Raw genomic sequence first — 23,441 nt, 5'->3', positions numbered from 1 at the left:
AGGAGCAAACAAACAGGAGATGGACAACTCCCTATTAGCAATGTTTGCAAGTACAAGTAAATAACTCTTCAATAGGAACAGCGCTATGGAGCAACAATGCACCAAGGATTGTGCTCTGTTCATAAGTAAATGATATTGACAACTTCCAGCTAGTCTGGCAGGCTGGTAGACTGAACCAACCGGTGAAAGAGTGTAGAAGCAAATATATACACATGTTGGAATGTAAAGACTTGGCAAAACCCCTAAAAACTACTAGCAATGATATATCTTAGCAAAAGAGGGAAGGCTGCCTACTGCTACGGGAAAAGGGAAACAGCCTTGACCTAGTTACTGAACGCCAGTATTGGATCAGTTGCACAATTATATGTCCAAGAAATCCTGAAATCAAGACATGATTTGCAATGGAAAATGAAGCGCACACAAACGATGCTAGATTATGAGTTATTACCTAAAAGTAGGCACTGTCTCGTACCTAGATAGTTTCTAGTAGCTAGTTTGAACAGTAAAGCCAACACACAGAACTATTAACAGGATATTTATATTAACAGGATGTCTTGTAATCTTGTTCCATACTGTCAAACTGAAGAAATAATTTAGGTGCTGACTAATGCATTTGATAAAACATTACCATGTTCAGGGCTTAAACTTATGATATTCAGCTAACAGCACCAATGTACTAACAACTGCGCTAAACAGACACCCCTGTTAATTTGCAGTAAAATATTTACTATACTAGGAGTGGTGATGTTCCGTGATAGTAAAAGATTCTCACATGAAGAAAGGGTTATAGAAGCAGACTTCTAGAGCTCTACACGCTATCTATAGCTTAGTTAATGTGCAAAAACATGCTCACTCCAAGCAATTCTAGGCTCAGATCTCGAGCTTGAAAATCTCGGATCTATCAATTTTCATACAGATGCCCCATGATCAATCAAATTAGAAACCCAAAAATGCGCCGGTCCATGCATTCATAATAGTAGTGTAGCAAATTGCATTGAAAATGAAATCAATCCTGAGCAATGCCTGGCAAACGGCTAGTATAATATAAAACTGGAGTTTTAATCAACGCGTACAAAAAGAAAGAGGTAGCAAGATAAATGTAGCTCTCACTCACCAGACATCATTATTGGAACAAGTTGATACAGTAAAACAGTGCAATACAAAACAGAAATATGAGATTTCTTACCTTTTCTTCAAATGGATTGTCACGGTTCGCCGCGATGAGACACTCGACAGATTGAAGAGAGTCAGCATGATGCCGCGTCAGCAAGTTAATAATAGTAGCGATGTGCGTTGAGACGAAGTATTGCAGAGAGAGATGAGAAAGAGCAGCACAGGAACTGAGTTGATCGAGTGTAGCGAGTTCGGGCTTACCATCCACTCCACCCGTAATTTTTAGGCTTGTCAGCTTTGGCAGACTGAGAAACCTGACTAAATGCTGCAAAAAGCAAAATAGTTTGATTATGAGAAGACCAAAGGTAACTTCTGTATAGTAAATCTCTTTCATCGCTCACTATAAACAGATGAAAACTGGGTGTCTGATTGACCCAAAAATTTTGCTATTTACCCACATAAAAACTTGTGTGTGCATGTTGGCAAGGATGTACACATTTGCGCACACATAAAGCTTCTGGGTGGATATCACACACATAAGCACTGCACTGATTCTGTAAGTCACCGATCTCTATCTACTCGATTGGGAGCTGTCATTTTTGAAAATTTGCAAAATTTGATGCATGTAGCTGCTATTGTATGCAACAACAAGTGAGTGTTGTCATCTATGCATGTTTTTATTTACTATTCAAAACCTTTAATTATCAGCTTTTTTGGCTTCTTAAAGATGAACTTGCACAAGCAAGACAACTTGAGCAGATTTTATCAGAAATTACACTAAATGCTCTTATACCTTAGGACACTTATATTTCGCTAGTATTTAGTTTCGTGAGTAGGATACAGAGTAAAATTTTGATGCAACTTAATTTCGCAGCTCTGATGAATGCGAAAATATAGTGATGTGAAAATAAATGCAGTGGAACAAACAAATTAGAGTCCTCAGGTTCGGTTCACCGGTAAGAAACAAATTTTCAATTTCGGACTAGTTTGTAATTGTGAACCGCAGGTAGAATTGTGTGGCCGAGATCGATAATGCAAGTTGATCGCTTGCTGCCGTCTGTTTCTTGGACTATCAATGAACAAAGCTATTTAATTCCGCATTTTCGCTCGTTCGTTATGATAGTTTAGTTTCGCTCATGAAATTTTCGCGGGAGGATGACTTCGCGGAAACGCGAAAGTTAGATGAGGCGAATACATAAGTGTCCTAGGGTAACGTATACATCCTATCACGTGAATTCCACATAACATAAAGTTTCAAATCGGGAGAAGTTCTCCATTTATATTTGAATAATGAGAATGTTGTAGTTAGCCAGAACATATTGCTTCTTCTCTTGCCGCACTTTATTACACGTACTAGTAGTAACTGTGGCAGTCTAGTTCGCCGTGATAAATCAGCAGGTGTGTTGTAAAAGTACAGAGAATAAGTAGCTGTGCGATTGTTTAGAAATACAGTCATACTTCAACTTACGAGCTTAATGCGTTCCGAGACTGAGCTCGTATGTCAATTTACTCGCATGTTGGTGCAATTTATTTATATATAGAACAATTAAATATACATTGATTGGTTTCCCTACTCTAAAAAAGCAAATAAAACACTCAAAACAAGATATTGTAACAGAAAGAACATGATGGTTATTGTTCTTACGTACTACATGCTTTCAAAAAGCAACAAATAAAAAATAATGCAAGGAAATGTGATTAATTAAAATGTAAAATTAAATACATACAATAGCAGTTAACACTCGCATTTGCCAGGGAGGGAGATATAAGTTATCCTTCGTTACAACATTTGACTTTGATAAATTTGGATTTTATCAAAGTGTTAAAAGACAAACTTAGAAGCAAACCTAAAAGCAAACTTTCATTTTCAACTAAACGTAATTAAAATTTCTTCGGCGTTCATAGTTTGAAGTTTCTCGCGGGTTAGCGAGAAATTTTTCGCTCTCACGACTAGCCGGCCTTTTTAAGATAAACCTATCTAAGGACGTTTGCCTTTGTCGCCCTTGCAACATGTTGCGATTAGGACGAACACAGGTGTCGTCACAAATGGTTAATGCACGACTACTAGCCAGCTTGTCCGAATGTCTATTAAACAGTTTGGATAGATAGCGCCGGCCTTTTCACATAGCATCGCTTCAGTTACGCTGTCACCGGCCAGTTGTTTGTCCAATGCCTCCAGCGGTTGTGAAGATCGCTGCACCGCTTAGAAACTATGGTTAGTCCTTTTGCGAACTAAATGCCCAGAATATAATCCTTCTGTTTGATAATTATGAATGTATTTCTGTCATATTGCCGAGCTAGCTCAATCACGCATACACATTTCGCATATTTTTCAATATTTTTCCGTTTAATATCAATTGTTATCATTTGCTTTTTCTTTGTATTGTCTTTCATTTTACTGGCAAACTTTCGGTCTACGCACAGTACGATTAATTCACATAATTCTGCACAGAAAATCGTGCACAAAAAAAACACGGTACAACAGTATAACCTGAGCAGTTGAAAAATACAGAGTGATGCTGTTCTCATAAAACACCTCCGGCATACTTGGCAACTGACTCAAGTGCTCGTATCTCAAACATGACTCGTATGTTAGTGCTAAAACTTGCTTAAAAGCTGGCTCGTATTCAAGTTTCTCGTACGTTGGAGCACTCGTAAGTTGAAGTATTACTGTACTTGAAAGCGATCCATGGGTGCAGGTGTTACAGTGTTGGTCTATGAATCTGATTGCCCTGAGCTGGAGCATCTTCAAAAACTATCATTCATTCTAACCTTGACCCCTTAGTGGTGGATAGCTGACAGACAGACATCGGTATAACTATGATGATTACTATTATGATTATTGGTTTTAATTTATTGTAGACAAAAATATTTGTTATTGTTTGTTGCCTCAAAATACAGCTCGTTGTAAGTTAACGTTGAAGATTTGCACTCCCCTGGACTTATTGTAAAATTACCGCGATCATGGCCCATAAACCAAGTAGAACAGATAAGAAAAACCGTTGTCAATACAAACCAATAATACTGCAGTTACAGTACAGAAAATGAATTAAAAGTTATGTCTAATTTTTTTTTGTAGTTCCAAAGGATTGAGTTTAAAAAGATTTCGAAACAGACTAGGCAAGTAATATTTAAGGTATTTCACTGTTCGTATAATGTAAAATCCTTATAGCGTAAATGTTTTCGGATCAGATTGTTGACCTTGTAGGAGCTTCTACTGTAGCGGTATTTTTCTATCATTTGGCATTGTTTTTGATGTTTGAGGTGATCAACCATGCAATAAACTGTCAAAATGTTTCAAAATTGAAATTGACAACTTCATAGAGGTTGAAATGCTTAGAAGAAAAATATGTGCGAACTGACGACCTTTGTTGGTAACGTTGCCATAGTTGATATCGGCTATTGCGTCAAGTTGGAGCGTGATGCGTCTTTATTATGTTCGGTCTCTTTAAAACTATAGTAAATAATCCCGTTTCTGTTTAATCTAGGAATTTTAACAGCGATCCAGTTTTGTCAATTTTAATCTTGAAACATCCTGGCAATTAGATCACCAAAACATCAAAAACAATCTCAAATGATGAAAAATACTGATACTTTTTGATGAAATCTACTAGTTTTGTGCAGGTTTATCTTTAAGGATGGACAGAAATACCTGCTGTCAACTAACAATATGCCATCTTTAAGGATGGACAGAAATACCGATCTTTAAGGATGGACAGAAATACCGATGCTGTCAACTAACAATATGCCATCTTTAAGGATGGACAGAAATACCGATGCTGTCAACTAACAATATGCCATCTTTAAGGATGGACAGAAATACCGATGCTGTCAACTAACAATATGCCATCTTTAAGGATGGACAGAAATACCGATGCTGTCAACTAACAATATGCCATCTTTAAGGATGGACAGAAATACCGATGCTGTCAACTAACAATATGCCATCTTTAAGGATGGACAGAAATACCGATGCTGTCAACTAACAATATGCCATCTTTAAGGATGGACAGAAATACCGATGCTGTCAACTAACAATATGCCATCTTTAAGGATGGACAGAAATACCGATGCTGTCAACTAACAATATGCCATCTTTAAGGATGGACAGAAATACCGATGCTGTCAACTAACAATATGCCATCTTTAAGGATGGACAGAAATACCGATGCTGTCAACTAACAATATGCCATCTTTAAGGATGGACAGAAATACCGATGCTGTCAACTAACAATATGCCATCTTTAAGGATGGACAGAAATACCGATGCTGTCAACTAACAATATGCCATCTTTAAGGATGGACAGAAATACCGATGCTGTCAACTAACAATATGCCATCTTTAAGGATGGACAGAAATACCGATGCTGTCAACTAACAATATGCCATCTTTAAGGATGGACAGAAATACCGATGCTGTCAACTAACAATATGCCATCTTTAAGGATGGACAGAAATACCGATGCTGTCAACTAACAATATGCCATCTTTAAGGATGGACAGAAATACCGATGCTGTCAACTAACAATATGCCATCTTTAAGGATGGACAGAAATACCGATGCTGTCAACTAACAATATGCCATCTTTAAGGATGGACAGAAATACCGATGCTGTCAACTAACAATATGCCATCTTTAAGGATGGACAGAAATACCGATTCTGTCAACTAACAATATGCCATCTTTAAGGATGGACAGAAATACCGATTCTGTCAACTAACAATATGCCATCTTTAAGGATGGACAGAAATACCGATTCTGTCAACTAACAATATGCCATCTTTTAAAGCTCTAATATTATTATATTCATCTAATAATTTTTGACATTTTATTTATTTTCATCAATTTTATGTATTCATCCATGACAATTACCGCGATGAGTAGATTATACAGTGAGTTTTATATAAAGATTTTCACCGGCTTCATTTGAAAAATATTTGTGGTTCATATAAACATTCAGATGTAACTAATGCTGATACAGTAGATACCCCACCAACGTGAACAATCCTTTTCAGGAATGTTTATATACTAGGGATTTCAAGTTATAAAAACAATTCCTTGTAAATTGCTTAAATCGTTCTGAGATCTTGTCAAACTTACCCCTTTGGCCCTTCAAAAAAGACTAGAACTAACTTATTAATTTAATGACTACCGTAACTATTATTGGTTCGTACCGTATACTTTTCTCCTTTCTTATACCTTTTCCAAGCTCATGGTACATGATTGTGTCAATTTTACAATAAGTTGAGAAAAACGCACACCTTCAATGTCAATTTAACTTGAGTTTTTCTTTTATTTTAGACAGCAAAGTCTATTTGCAATACAAAATGTTTTATATGTTTAAAATAAAGCAAAACAAAAATATAACTTTACTATAGTAAGGATGGGGTCTATCTGTTGCAAAGGTTTAACAATATGAAATGCAATTTCTAAGGCTAATCACGAGATGCACGTTTGAGATCACGAGATGCCCAAATTGAATATACGAACTTGCACAGACATCACACTTTACGCTATATGAAATTTTTTCAACGTAGTACAAAGTAAAAACATAACTTTTTTACGCTATGTGGAATTTAAGTTTTAGGAGGTAGATGTTACAGGAGCATCTCATGTATTTAGTATACAATATGAAGGGTGATGTCTGAGCTCGCGTCCCGCCACTCACCACCTTGTGGTAATATATTGACCAACCACCACCTTGTTGCAATAGGTTAACCTACCATGACTTTAATGCAATAAGTCGACCAATCATTGCCTAGTTATCTTAAGTTGGTCCTTCGCTGTTTCATTGCAATAGGCTGGCCAATTACTGCATTGATGCAATAACTCGACCAATCGCCTTGTTGCGATAAGCTGGCCAATCACTGCCTTGTTGCAATTAAGTCCACCAATACCTTGTTGCAATAAGTCAGCCAATCGCCACCTTGCTTCAATGTTGGCCAATCGCCACTGCCTTTTGTAATCAGTTGGCCAATCACAGCTTTTGTGCAACAATTTGGATAACCAGTGACTTATTAAAATTAGTCAGCCAATTACTACTAAATCATTAAGGCTACTAATTTCCCCTAAATCATCAACAGTGATTCAAAATTTACTATATGTAAGGGTTGTTGGCATTGCTGGTACTCAAAACAAATACAATGTCTCAAACATGTGCTATAAATACAACCACCCTGCTATGAAACCTAAACACACTTCTCCTTCCACTTGTAGTTGTCACAGGCGTAAAGAACTATTGACCAGATGAGAGGTGCTGAGCATTGAGAGTACTAGCTTCAGCCTAACAACAACGTAAACAGGATCTCCTGCCAATTTCTAGTAAAAACTATAAACAGAACATTCCTTAAAGGTTGACTTGCAACAAAATTCACATTACAGTTATTTGATATCAAAAGATTCACCATGTCTTACTCTGTTGTGTTGTAGGTGCCAAATATGTGGAAATGTGATTACAAGCCCTTAAAAGCTCAAAAACAAAAAACTGCTGTAGATTGGAATCTCTTTATTTCTCTGACGTAGTCATGAAATTTATTTATTGTCTTGTGATGTTCTCACGTGAATAGAAAGGCCAATAAAAAGCTCAATACAAAGCTTATCGTAACACTAGTTTATGACAAACACTTCGGGTTTTACCGAAGACCCCGTATCAAATATAGATGCTCGCTACTTTACAGTTTTGTTTCGGTTTGGTCTAATCGGCAAGTCGTAATCTGATCATGTGACCCAATACTTCGTAAATAATTTTTGCAGCACTTTTCGATTATCACATGTGACCAACAGACTCGTCATGATTATCAGACAATGATATGTACTCCTTCGAGGTAAGGCTAAAAAATTAAACGAATTTTTACGGTAAGTAATAAGATATCACTGCTAAAAGTGACAGCATTACAATGACGATAAAACAGATGCGTAAGAACAATAGACATAGTTTTATTGAATGCGTAAAGTATATTTGTGAAAATATTTCGACGAATAAGGTTGCATGAAAGTGTAAACAGAAACCATCTACCCCAGCTACATCACATTTGAGCCGTTTTGGAAAGAGAATCCAAACTATGGCGGTCTCGTGTGGCTGCGATTAACTGTTCGTTTTTTAGCTTTTAAGAGCTTGTAACCACATTCCCGCATATTTGGCACCTACAATACAACAGAGTAAGACATGGTGAATCTTTTCATATCAAATAACTGTAATGTGGATTTTGTTGCAAGTCAACCTTTAAATATATTTTTCCAAATGCTACTCTAAAATTTAATTTTAACCTGAACTAAAAATGATTTCAGAGCAACCTCTTCTATCATGAAAAAGCATGCGAAAAAATCAACTATTCCGAATAGACTTGAATACCAGGTCAACAGAAGCTGCAATGTCTATGACCACCAAATCGTTATCATACTGGCTAGATGCTTTTCCATTGCGCTGCCATCCTAACATTGTTACAATCCCTAGCATGATAGTGACTGTAGATAGCGCTTTAATGTAACAAAAATGTCATCTCTACTAGGCCTACATAGTCACTATGTTTCCATGACACAGGTGGTCCGCGAGTTTGCACCATCTGCCAGATGGAAACGAAGAAAAACCAGTATATCAAGTGAATTTTGATTTGCTTGATATACTCGTAGATTTTTAACAAATGCTTCATGCTTGCGACATGAGCACTTGCGAATGATGCGCAAGAGAATGCTGAGCAAACCATTCCATTTTAAACATTTCCCACAATTCAGTCACTCTTATTTTGATTAGAGACAGGAGTATGCTGCTATGACCTCTGGAGTACAATTCCTTATTTTTATTAACAAAGCACCTGGGAACGTCCATTGGAACACTTACGGCATGGTAACTCAACACGCGCACATTTCGACGTCTGCATCACCCAGACAACGGAAACAATGTAATAGAAAGCTACTGTCTAGTGTGAGTCATGTTCAAAGCCCTGTGAAGCTAGTAATATACAAGCCGCCACAGCTGGATTTCAGTTGACGCCAAGCAATATACAGTATATATCTTCTGGCGTCTTGTATATCGCCAACATAGTAATATACAAGACGCCAGCTGGATTAAGTGCACAGTTGAATTCCAGCCAAAGAACAGCAACTTTAGCTTATAATTAAAGAGGCACACATGTTTGGGATGTTACTATAAACTCTGTGCAATGGGTAAGTTAGGGACCAGCCATTTAATCATCTGTACCGGAGTTATACTCAGTAATTCCTCCAAAACCAGACACACGCGTATTGCTCTAAAGGTGCCCTCTCAATACGAAAAGTAACCTGCATGCAAGCACAACTCCTCATGATTCAGCTGCTCCTTTGTATACTATATAAATAACATGCCCTACATGACAACATTATTCAGAGAGTTATATTTCACCAAGGTTGTCTTTTTAATGCATTTTCGCTAACTATTTTATTCGTGGAATTATATGCTAAACACAAATGCGAATAAATTAATCTGTTAACCCAGCAAACAATAGAGAGCAAACAATAGAGAGCAAACAATAGAGAGCAAACAATAGAGAGCAAACAATAGAGAGCAAACAATAGAGAGCAATACATTAACATGCGTATAGCATGTGTTTAACTTTATGTATGACTGTTTTATTCGTTATGTAATCGTATCTGCAAATCAAACACGTACCATGGTGTCTAAATCAAAATCATAATTCTCAATTTCATCAACTTCAGTATTAGAAGTTGTGGGAGGTGATTTCATAGTAAGAACGGCAAGAGCGACTTTTGATGACAACACGCTGAATTCTGAAATTTTTTTAAAAACCTTAAATAATTTTGTAAAGAACTGCGATGAGTTGGCTATGGGAGCAGCTCTAACCCCCGACGATGGTCACGAGAAAGTTTTGAACTCAGCTATGTTTACTAACTATGCATGGCAACTAGTTTTTAATCTCATGTAGTAGTTATTCTCCCCTTTCCTTTAAAGAAAAGAGCATACAACTCTAACTATTTGCAGATTATAATCAATCATGGAATTGTTTGTTTGGCAATTCTCAAATTTTTAAATCCATAAACGATATCATCCTAGTAGTTTAAAAAGAGCGAATGACAGTCTAGAAAGAATAGAGTAAAACCAAAGATTATTCACCAATTACTAAAGCTAGATTTGAGCCTAAAAAAGAAAAGAAAAGGGGGTTCATAAGTACATAGACATGTACAGAGATTTAAAAAATAAATAGACTGCCCTAGAATTTTGACTCATTGCCGAAAATACGTTGTCACAGTTCCTAGTCAATGCTTCGAAGTTGCACCTATTATATCAAAGTGAAGCTCGGAGACTCCTCTATTTGAATATGTTATTACAAACACAATTAAATTATTTTACTTCCCAAAATGCTGATTTGTGCTGCTTGCTAGTACAAAAATCAGTGATTATTCTTCAAACTACTGTAGGTTTTGCTATAATCATGCGATGCACTGAGATGGAAGAATTACCTGCTCAGTAAGCCAGCTGTGTCCATCTTTGAAGCAGTCTAATGTGAGGGCAGAAAGGCCTTCTAATCCACTGACCCTCTCCATAAATTCATTGGAAAGAGCGCAATCCAGTTTACCCAACTTCTACAGAGATACACACTGACACTACAGAGATGCGCACAGACACTACAGAGATATGCTTAGACACTACAGAGATACACACAGACACTACAGAGATACACGCAGACACTACAGAAATATGCACAGACACTATCGAAAAACGCACAGACACTACAGAGATACGCATGGACACTACAGAGATGCGCATGGACACTACAGAGATGCGCATGGACACTACAGAAATACGCACAGACACTACAGAGATACGCACAGACACTACAGAGATATGCACAGACACTACAGAGATATGCACAGACACTACAGAGATATGCACATACACTACAGAAATATGCACATACTACAGAGATATACACAGACACTACAGAGACATGCACATACACTACAGAGATATGCACAGACACTACAGAGATACACATAGACACTAGAGAGACATGCACAGACACTACAGAGATATGCACAGACACTACAGAGATACACATAGACACTACAGAGATGCACACAAACATGACAGAGATACAGACAGACAATGCGGAAATGCGCACAGACACTACAAAGATACACACAGACACTACAGAAATAAACACAGACACTACAGAAATAAACACAGACAAATAAACACCAAAGAGATGCACGCACAAGTGATTGACCTCATAAATGTATGAAATAGAATATGTATGATTATATCATATGCTCACAAAGTGCTGGACAATGATTATCATAGACATTAACGTAATAATTAAGGGTGTATACTTGTAGTTGGTAAATATAAAACAATAAGTTAGGTTCATGACCTATGACCTACATGTATGTACATGCTTATGTATGAACCCTATAGGAGGTGGCGCATTGTGCGCTTACGAGGGATATAACAGCTAAATGTAAGTTATTCTCTCCTGAACAAGCAATACTATATTAGGCAAAAAGTATTAGGCATTTGAGCCAAAGTCGAAATTGTCATCCCATTAAGAGTATTTTCAACAGAGTAAATCAAAGTATATCCTGAATAACATCAAAACACTTTGCAAGTAAATGCTATGGTTAACAGTTTGTTGTACTAAGATTAGAAAGCGATTAATGAATAACTAATTTATCCTATAAATAAACATAGCAATAAAGAACAGTTCATTCTATTAATAGAAATAACTGTAAATGGCAAACAAGTTTGTTCTATACATAGGCATAGCAATAAATAGAAGGATAGTTTTTATGTAAATAAACATTGCCTTAACTACAAAGGTAGTTTGTTCCTTACTATGTGGCAATAAGCAGAGCTAATTGTGAAACCTCTATTAAATGCAATGGCGCTCTATTTTCCAACCCTTCTTCTATAGAGACGTTTTATTAGAGTGACTTTCAAATAAAGGGTTGCACTGTATTTTTCGACTAGCTTGTCAGAATTTTGAGAAAATAAATTTAACCCTTTTACGAGCAAAGCGATGCTAGTGTAGCCTATATTTCGAAGTCTCCTTCGAGAGGAGAGATATTAATATGCTCGGCCTCAGCATTTTTAACGTCGAAGCATCAGACGAAATTAAACAAAGAGCTAGTTTGAGTAAAATAAATTGGATAGAGCTATGAATTATTTTGATGTTGCCGCTTCAAAAGTTTTGAAGAAAACAACCGAAAAAACGGACTTCAGTACGCCACAAAAATGGCTGCTATTACGTCATACAGTGTTCCTGAAGAGTCTCATCACTAATCGAAATGCTTTAAAGTCTTCAGGTAAGTCTGTAAACCACATTAGAGATGGATCTAAAAACAAGGGATCGGATTTAGACTTGAGTAACTTGGAATCAGAGTGTAGTTCTGATGATTGTGACAATCGATCTTCTTGGGCGTATTGTCATTAAAACCCTGGCAACCACTACAGCAAAAACAAAATAATTAATTATTAATGATGTAACGGAGCGATTATTGGTGCCATTTTGTGGACACTTTTTTATTGATCACTTTCAATAATGGGTTCGTAAAGACCAAAGAATGTGAGAGTGGCAGTGAAATGGAGGTGGCATTCAATCAAAGGGTGACACTGTATTTTTCAACCCTTCTCCTATAGTAGCATTCTAATTGAGATGCCATTCAAATTAATTGTGGCGTTGAAACAGAGGTTTGATGGTAAGTTGTTCTATGAATAGACATACCAATGAGACGACCTGGTTGGAGAGCATCTTGAACACATATTCCTGTAGCTTGCTGCACAGTGGAGTTGCTCTCATGATGTCTATGTGAGTGTTCTGGTAAATGTAAACAGAAAAGAAATCCGTAAAAAGCAAACTCAGTCAAGCCTAACTAAAACAAACAATGTCAGCATCTAAACAAGCATCTTGACAAACGATAAAAAAACTTGTGTTTTTAAAGATTATTTCTTGTTAGGATATTCTATAGCAGAAAAGAACGGGTAGCTACAAAGACCAGACCTTTCCGCGGGAGCTTTTCCTTGGAATTTATCCTCCAAGAATGGATCTCTCGAGAGAACATTTGACAAATGAAAATGTCAACCTTGAAAGATTTCAAGATATTATTAGTGGCAACTGAAAGATTTCAGCTGCCACTAATGAGCTAGCCAGGCACTACACTGCCGGGAACTGGTACCCTTAATTTTCTGTACAGTTGTCTGGTCTGACCAAATGTTACAAACTTTGGTTGCTTTTCTTGAACTATGTACATTTGGAGGACTCTGTTGGCTTACTGCAACGAGACCTTTACAAGAAGGGACTCGTGATAATACCCGCAATATCTACTAACAAAGCCCAGACAATCTCTCTTCCCACATGCTAAAATGGTCATTCACACCTGAAGAGAACCGGAATAATAACCTTACCTTACAGCGCTGCTTCAAACAATTTACAATCACTAATCCTATGATTATGGCTGAGTAATCTCTTACCAGTGAAAAGTCCTGAGAAACTGCCCGCCACATCTTGCAGACTTGTCCAGCTCTCAGTCTATCGTAGATGGAAAGATGGCTGAAGATTTTGAGCAGACATCCATAGAGTGAACCAGTCAAAGAAAAGCTCAAGTTGTAGTGATTGTACTGACATCTGTAAACGCATCAATAATACAACTAATATATACATCTGATAAATAAGCAAAGTTATAACGCCTGATGATCCATTACTTCATCGATAATAATTTCATTTTAAACAGAAATGTTCCCTGCTAAGAGATTGGATATTAGATAAAGCATTGTTAAAGGTTGACTTGCAACAAAATTCACATTACAGTTATTTGATATCAAAAAATTCACAATGTCTTACTCTGTTGTGTTGTATGTGCCAAATACGTGGAAATGTGATTACAAGCTGTTAAAAGCTAAAAACCGAACAGATAATTGCAGCCACACGAGACCGCCGTAGTTTGGATTCTCTTTCCAAAACGGCTCAAATGTGACGTAGCTGTGGTAGATGGTTTCTGTTTACACTTTCATGCAACCTTATTTGCCGAAATATTTTCACAAATATACTTCACGCATCCAATTAAACCATGTCTATTGTTCTGACACATCTGTTTTATCGTCATTGTAATGCTGTCGCTTTTAGCAGTGATATCTTATAACTCACAGTAAAAATTCGTTTAATTTTTTAATCTTACCTCGAAGGAGTACATATCATTGTCTGATAATCATGACGAGCCTGTTGGTCACTTGTGATAATCGAAAAGTGCTGCGGAAATTATTTGCGAAGTATTGGGTCACATGATCAGATTACGACTTGGCGATTAGACCAAACCGAAACAAAACTGTAAAGTAGCGAGCATCTATATTTGATATGGGGTCTTCGGTAAAACTCGAAGTATTTGTCATAAACTAGTACTACGATAAGTTTTATATTGAGCTTTTTATTGGCCTTTCAATTCATGTGAGAACATCACGTGAAAAAACAATAAATAAATTTCATGACTACGTCAGAGAAATAAAGAGATTCCAATCTACGGCGGCTTTTCGTTTTTGAGTTTTTAAGAGCTTGTAATCACATTTCCACATATTTGGCATCTACAACACAACAGAGTAAGACATGGTGAATCTTTTGATACCAAATAACTGTAATGTGAATTTTGTTGCAAGTCAACCTTTAAATATGAATATTAATATAATTTTAGTAAATTTTATCAGAATGCATCGGTATTTTCCAATCATTTGCAGTTTTTTATGTTTGAGGTCAATTGATTGCCAATATGTTGCAAGATTAAAATCGATGTGGTCATGACATCTATAGTTACAAAGAGACCAACAGAATAGAGACATGTAACTCAAGAACTCAAGACTGTCTGTCTGCTTAGATGCTGCGAGTTTCCACATTTTTTGGTAGATTTTATCCAAACTACACAGACGCGCGCTCCGTGCCTTACACCAGATCGCGAGAAATATTTGGATTTTAAAACTCAGACGAAGTTTTAAAATCCAAATATTTCTCACGATCTGGTGTATGGCACAGAACGCGCGTCTGTGTAATTTGAATAAAATCTACCAAAAAATGTGGAAACTCGTAGCATCTAAGCAGACAGGCAGACACTGACTCGGGCGCATGACAAAGGCGATTCCTTAATATAGATTCGTGGGTGTTTTCTGCATCTTTTTAGTAAAGGAAAATGATAATCACTTTCACGGTATCTCTTCAAATACTTCACTCTGGATCTGATTGATTGTCCTGAAAACTGTCCTAAAATCTGATAGAAAAGGAATAAAATCCCGAGCATCTGCATGCTGTCAGTACTCTAAGAACCTTTTAAAAATTCTAAAAATCTACATCGAAACGTTACCAGATGTTCAATCCTCATTGCTGGTACCAAAAACGCTATACTAACTAACTGGTTGGTGTCACATTAACCATATTTTTCGCACCTAAAGACACACATAAAAACCTAAAGAAGTTTTTTACTTTGTCTTGAAATTAATAATATGGTCAGCCTTATGTATTGGTGAAGTACAGGAATAGACCACGGAATTGAGACTGCAGCCTATGATATGGTGCCCCGCATGGTGTGAAAAAAAACAGTATATAAAAAATAATAGGTAAATGGAACGGACCATCGATGGAAGCCACATGGAGTTTTGTAATTCTGTTAAACCGCCGGCGCTAACAATCAGGGAAACAATCAACCTCTGAATGGCCTTACCTAACTTTAGCCTTGTGTTCTAGAACAGGTGTCGGTACGTCTGTCTGAGCGCCTTTCTCAAACTTACACCTCTTAACGGCTAAATCGATGAGCTTCTTGGGTGGCTTAGAATTGGCTGAATCAATCACCCTTTTCACATTCGTGCCAGATGTCAAGGTCACCAATGGCCGATTGTTCGCCTTAGAGACAGAGGTGACAATCAAAGGCTTGTCTGTAGATGAGCTTGCGAGACTCAATATAGAGCTTCCAGTGGCCGATGGATTGACTAGAACATATTTAGTGTTGTTTCCAGGTTGCAACTGTACTTGCACTGGCTTTAGTGATGCGCCTGCAACACATATTGAAACATAGGCTATTATATATGCAAAACTATCATTAGATGCAAGACAAACCAAGAGTTAGCAAGCCAGTCTTGCAAGTACCTGGTATATCTTGAAGATATTCAACAACTTTCATATGGGATCCAGAAACCACAGGCAGAATTAAAACAGTGTTTGAAAAGAATTTAACCATAAATTAATCATCTTCATTTCATGGTTGACTACTTAGATATATAGCTTTGCTGGTATCGATAATCACTGTTGCGTAGAGAATGGCCATGACAGCGCTAAAGCCTGGTTCCCATATATGCCACAAGCACCGGCGACAGCACCGCAGGCTATCAGCTGTGAAATGTGAACCTACGCGCTGAGTACTGCTGGCAGTTGCCGGCGATCAACGCAAGAGCTTAGCGCTGTTCAAATTTCGTGAAAAGCCGCAGGCAAAACCTTCCCGAAATGCACTGTACAGACGAAGGTCAGCATTATTGAAACTGCATGACAAGCGAACATTTTTATGCGATTATTAGCGATTCGGTTTTATGTGAACAGAAGCCGCCAAGCCTAGTGTCGCAAGTGTTTTGCTGCGCAAGATTACCATCGGGGTCTCGCAATCGATATGGGAACCAGGCTTTAGGTGCATTTCCGCTGCAATCACTTTGGGCAATTTTATGAAGGAAAAACAACTTTTTAACGAACTGGAAACTAGATTCAGCTATTATGTAACACGAATACCCATTTGTCAAAAGTTACAGAACCACACTCAAATTTGTGAACAATCAATTAAAGTATATAATTTTCAAGACACAATGGTTAACTCGATGTGAAATGAATGTCACATATGACTCAAAATTTTGGAATATTTGTGAAAACAATTAAAACCCTAAAATGTTGGCTGTCTTACTAAAAGCTTGCCTGAATTACTGTATTTGGAAAGTCACCAAAAAAGCAATTAAACATGAAAATAAAAAAATTACACCAGATTGTTGTGAAGGCACAAAAATAGTGAACTTGCCAAAAAGAGGCCAAAAGGTCGGGCTAACTGACATGAGAATGAATAAAAAAGGTCTGTATTGTAAACAAGCGCTCATGTTAAAAGTTCAACTTCCTATAAAGGAAACTGATGTAATATTTACAAATCGAATTTCACAGCTCATTGTACAAATTTCAAGTTTGGCATGCAATGTTCCCCCGCCACTTAATTTTCTATATTTTTTAATGAGCAATAATACAGATACGACTAGTGTGTATCAAATAAGATACGGTTGTGAAAGTCTTTGACACGATCACTAGTAGACTAGCTACGCGACTATTTTTATTTGAAAATGATCGAAGGTCTTTTTATTCAACTTACATCTAACAACCACAGATCAGATAACCACAGACGTAGAGCGCGACTAGATAGGTTATACTATACACACTGTTGCGCACCTGAACACTAGTAAAGTTGTAGTTATGTTCCCAATTATGATGACCATGATGCAATGTGTTTGCTTTCTCTATTCTTTAAATGGCTGTCAATAGCAGACAGCCAACAGACTTCAAATGAAACAAGCTAATGAATCTACATACATAATGATGGCACAATAAAACACGGGCTCAACCTTTGGTAACCGACAAGCAGTAACCGAGAGATATGTTTGACAGGTATTTTTCATTACATATCTGATAGAACCTGACATACTTAATATATACACTGGTAGAACATGGGTTAGTGTACTTTTAATTCATATATTATTTAGCATTATTAAGTCAATACTGACCAGATATCCAGCTCTGGAATTAAAAAAAAGCCTTAAGGCAACACACTTGCAAGCTTAACCCTGTTATTAATGAACATTTTTGAAATTTATTTTTCCAAAATTAAACTTTGTTAAGATTTTTGGGAAAAAATCATGTTTTAAGCTTGTAAGCAAAAAATCACAAAACATAATTGAGAGAATCGCCACACAGAATCAGGCTATCGTAAAGCGATCAGCTATACAAAGATATCGACCTATACAGCCATACGTCAACTCCCAGCACCTCATATAATACATCATGTTCCACATTCTTGTATCGATAAAAACCCTACCATAACTAAAGATTTAACATATTCTGCTATGTACTAACCAGCAGCAGAGCCATTCATAGTAGAAAGACGGGAATTGGCAGCGCGCATAGGCATGCGGTTCTGATTAGACACGATAGTCACAGGTATGGAAGGCAAGGAGCTGCTGATGGAAGCTAGACTGGAACCAAGCATCATCGGTCTCATTGGCAGATTGGTAGAGGGGATGGTGTTGGGTGACCCTGACAGCATAAGCACTCCCCCATTCTGGATAAAATAACGCTTGTACAAGCAAAGATAATATATATCTAGAAACACTGGCTTAGCATCGAGTTTAATAAGAGTGACAGTGAGAGACAATAGGACAGCGACCTCCATGAAACTCAATTTTGTAGTAGTGTATCTTTAGTATGCTATACAAAGTTGGGTAGAAAACTTATACAATGATAACAAGAGGTAACAAACAGAAAAGCACATTTCCAACCAATCTCTTTCTCCTCTCTTAGCTATCACCTGACGGTCTAGTCAACACCAAAGTACCTTTCAGGTAATTGATTTGCTACTTCTAATGGCAATCAGCAGCCGTGCAAGTGCCAATAAGGAATGACATTGGACATCATTAGAAAAGTCAGGCTAGAGTCTATCTGTTACGCATCAGCATGCCAATACTGCTTGAACATATATTAATGAGTGTTGAATATAAACTCAAGGACATTATATGTATATATATATATATATTTATACATATACTTCAGCAAAAAAATGTCTTTGAATTTGTATACATTTCCTAATGTACTGTATGATTATAAAAAAGATAACTACTTATGTAATGCTAATAAAGAGTGGTCCATATGAAGCTAAATCTTTATATATATATATATATATATATAAATTTTTATATATATATATATATATATACTAGCTGTACTACCTGGCGTTGCCTGGGTAATAAAAAATTCTTCGGACAGAAAATTGATTTGTATTTAACATATATATAACAACATTTGCCATTCTAATTTTCAAACTACATATCATGACAAAAGTGTTTTGTGTAGTTGTAAGGAAAATGTTTTGTGCAGGCCAAATAATTGAAAAAAAAACAACTACAAAAGGGTTTGAATGTAAATGTGAAATAATTAGCAAGTAATAGCTAAATTAAGTCTGTTTTGCTGCGATTACAATAAAAGATGATTCGGTAATGATACAATACAAACTGAAAAAAACAAAATAAAAATTCTGAATGTGTTGAATTAATAATATCAATTCTTGCATAGAAGTGTGTGTGTGTGTGTATTAGAAAGGTTGCTGTTCCAGCAAAAGCTATCCATCAAAACTTTGAATACAACGATACTGGTACTTCTTGATACTGTACAGATGTAAAAATGAGATATCGTACTATCTTTGTCTGACCGAACAAACAGAGAATGTTGAAGCTCTTCCTAAGGAGATCGTCAGCGTGAAAAGAATTAGCCTTGACCGCGATATAACAATTGAACCTTACAAAAAACCAAAATTAGAAGTTCAAGAAACCATGAAAAAGCATCGCGTTTCATAGAGGTAATAGAATTCATAGAGTTTCAAATAATACGTCATTTAGCGTGTGGATACTCTATACGGTATATGATAACATATCTGATCAATATGTCTTGAATAGCTCAGTGGTAGAGGGCGTGGATTTAAAACTTGCGGTTGCAATCTCCTTGAGTTTAAGTCCATCAAAATGCGAAATTTCAATTGTAAGATTTTAATAGCTAATGCTGGACAAACACAAACTGAGAAATATATGTATAGAGATATATATATCTACAGTGAAACTTGGATAACTCAAACTTAACGGGACCAAGCAAAAGTGTTCGAGTTATTAGAGTGTTCAAGTTATCAGAGCATTGTCACAAGTGCATGTATTTATCTGTAGATACACGTACATATACAAACTATATATAAATCAAAAGCATAGATTGCTTGTTGCAAGTTAAAGGGTTGAACAGTTTTGTTACATATTTTATTTTTCCAATATGTTAAAAACACTGCCATGCAATAAATTCAATGTAGGCCTATCTATACTTTGTGCATTGCTAAAGCTATGTGAAGCTACGATCGCTACAAAGCTAAAACGATCCTCTACAATGTTCCTTACTTTTACAAAACTACTACTTTCAACACCATCAGAGTCAGCGCTTCTACTTTAATTTTCAGTAGAATCCCAAAAATCTGAATTGGCTATAATATCATCAACATAAGTAATCATCTTTTTTCTAACTCGGGAGATAATTACAAAAGCTTATACAAAAAATTTTCGTTCTCAAGTTGGAAATTCGCAAACAAAAATTTGAAATTGCTTCGTTATTTTAAGCTAATTTTATAGAGAAATCGTCAGACAACACTGTCAACACCATAAAAGCCCTAAAGATCGTTGGTTATGTTGTCAACGAATAACAAAATTAAGCTACTCCGCAATTGCTAGGAGATTCGCAAAAATGACCATAGATTTCGCTTAAATGCGCATACGGCAGTGAAAGGATTAGGTTTATTCGAAGGTAACTACGCTTTTCCTTGCTTTCGCAGGGCCATTGCAAAGCGGATGTTTTTTTAAAATGTGATTTTTTGCAAACCTATAGAAAAGTCGTTATTGAAAATATTTTGTCGATGATGGTAATAACGACGCCTAAGAACTTCTAAAAGTTGATGTTTATCTCTATGGCTTGGAATAAAGTGATAAAGTTATTCTAAAGTGATAACAACCGTCTCGGTAGGTGTTTGGGCAAAAAATCGTTCAAGTTAATGATGTTAAGTTCGAGTTATCTTAAGCAATTTATCATTGGGCGGGAACAGTCCAAACAAATTCGTTCGAGTTAACCAAGTGTTCGAGCTATTCGAGGGCAAGTTATCCGAGTTTGACTGTATATATTAATATCTATATTATATGAAGTTGTTTCATGGCAAGAAGTCAACTCCTCGTTGGCAATGGGAGTTATCTCTCTCTTGACAGCTCTGGGCTGCACAAATGTGGCTTCAATTGACGAAACAGTAGAGTCTGAAGCATGAGTATTACACTCTCTTATTTCGGTTTGGTTGAGTGCTTCGTGAGAGGTGTGACATTGCTAAACCTTAATGCGAGGTTTAACAATGCTTTAACCGCATTGTTAAACCTTAAAGGCTCATCACTTTAGTGATTTGAGCACTATTGTGTCAGACATTGACTTTCTTAAAAACAGTGAGACAACACAGTTGTTTTATGACACAAACCAATTTTCATTAGCAATAGGAGTTATCTCCCTTGCGAGCAATTAGCTGTACTGATGAGGCTTTAATAGCTGAAACAGTACTGTCTGTAAGATGAGTGGATATATATCTCAATGTTTGTATGTTCGTGTGTCCAGCTATAGCGATAAAATTTTAGAAATAAAAATCTGCTGCACACTGGGTTTGAAATCAGAACCTCCGGTTCTGCAGACAGGCATATATCCAATAAACTATGCTAGCCAACTGGCTATACTATAGAATAAATTGGGCACACTTATTACTTATGCCAATATTTTATGGCTTCATGCTTAACACTGCAGCTATCGTTATGAACAAAAATGCGTGCCAATGCATGCCCATACCTGAAGAAAAATGCTTAAACTCACATGGAAAACAGAACTATTGCTATCCGTATAGATCTGTAGTAAGTACTGCAGCCAGTACAGTATTAATTACAGAGAAATAAAAACAGTACACAGAAATGTTGTATGTATAGAAATGTCATATACGTGTATATACACAGCGCTGGACATTCAGCGTGCAATAGTGGTAAATGCAACACTGGGCATTTAGGGTGGAACGCTGAATGCCCAGTGGTCTGTTTCAGGGTGCAATGCTGGATGCCAGCAAGGCAAAAGGACGTTTCACCATAAAAAAATTATTTTTACTCAACATACAACACTTACCATTTTGACTTTTACATGAAAGTCTTTGTTCATTTGCGTGTGTGTCCGGCTAATGGATAATTCAAATATTTGAAAGCTCATAGCCAAAACAGATTGTTGTAAAACATTTTACGGTAGTTAGAAAACATTTCTTCTTATGCGACACATTTGCTTAAAAACAGCTTATAAACATTGGAGGCAATGCAGTAGCCATTGGCTAAGTTTCTTCACCTAACGAATTTGAGTAACTTAAACTAGTCTTAATATATATAATAAAGTGGTTGTCATTAGCAGTTTCTATCAACCACCAAAATTTTATAAGATGTGTAATATCTAATGAACTTGATTGTTGTAACACACAAAGTTCATTACATGAAAATGGCAATACAAACCCTCTAAAACTTCATATTATGAGAAGTGTTTTGCGCAGTTCAAACAAATTTATTGAAAAAACCAGCAGTACAGGTGTAACACCTTGCTGTTCGCATGGACAGTTGTATATTGCGTTATCTCAAGTAGGCATTAGAGATGGCCTATACATTCTCTCTGCTCGGTCAGACAAAGAACATTGTTTACTCTCGTGCGTTTCAGTGATGTATTTTAATCCGATATCGCATTTTTATGTTTGTGCCAGTATTGCTGTAAGTCAAAATTTTGGGTACCTGTTTTTTTTACAATAACCTCATTCATACAAACACTTCGATGTGCTCATTGTTATTAGTAATTCAACATATTCATGATATTTATTTTGTTTTCTCAGTTTGTATTAACTGTATCGATAACAAATAATTTCCATTGTAATCATTGTAGTTGAACAGATCTTATCTAGCCATTGCTGGCTAATTATTTTACATTTAAACACCTTTACTGACGTTTTATTTTTCCTCTAAATTTATTTGAACTGCACCAAACCAATTTCTAATGATGGAGAGTCTTGGAGGGTTTGCATTTTCATATAATGAACTATGTGTACAACAACTAAGTGGTCTAGATATTGTGTAAAATTGGTTTTACTTGTTGTGTAAATGGTTTTACCCATTGTGTAAAATTTCGGTGATGATATATCCACTGGGCACCCACCTTTAAAATGGACAATGCATAATTTGTCTACCTCCTAGGTGGTGCAGTAATGACAAAAGTAGGTGTCAGCTAGTTCAAACATACGGGCCAAAGATAAAAAAAATCAGATATATAAATAAAAAACTACGAATGAAAAACACTTAAATATATATATTTAGACTAGCTTAGGCTACTCAGATTTTCAACCATCGGTTTTAGCTATGCCTTGAGCTTTCGGATATTTGAAACATGGATTGGCTGGACACACACAGAAATAAACAAATGCCTTCATTTAAACGTTAGAA

At 36.5% G+C, this 23,441-nt stretch overlaps 1 protein-coding gene across 1 annotated transcript in view; it reads right to left on the bottom strand.

Moving 5' to 3' along the window:
* LOC137397622 (uncharacterized) overlaps positions 1 to 23,441 on the bottom strand; it is a 66,875-nt gene that overhangs the window by 1,603 nt on the left and 41,831 nt on the right. Inside the window, exons 19-24 of the mRNA XM_068083915.1 lie at positions 18,232 to 18,436; positions 15,803 to 16,130; positions 13,575 to 13,728; positions 12,829 to 12,921; positions 10,568 to 10,690; positions 1,187 to 1,438 (exon numbers count right to left, since the gene is read on the bottom strand). Of these exons, the coding sequence (XP_067940016.1) occupies positions 1,187 to 1,438; positions 10,568 to 10,690; positions 12,829 to 12,921; positions 13,575 to 13,728; positions 15,803 to 16,130; positions 18,232 to 18,436 (1,155 nt within the window). The remainder of the gene's footprint in view (positions 1 to 1,186; positions 1,439 to 10,567; positions 10,691 to 12,828; positions 12,922 to 13,574; positions 13,729 to 15,802; positions 16,131 to 18,231; positions 18,437 to 23,441) is intronic.

The sequence above is a fragment of the Watersipora subatra genome, chromosome 5, assembly GCF_963576615.1.
Source record: "Watersipora subatra chromosome 5, tzWatSuba1.1, whole genome shotgun sequence".
NCBI lineage: Eukaryota > Metazoa > Bryozoa > Gymnolaemata > Cheilostomatida > Watersiporidae > Watersipora > Watersipora subatra.
Note: the sequence above shows the minus strand (reverse complement) of the source record. Positions and strands in the feature narration are given on the sequence as shown.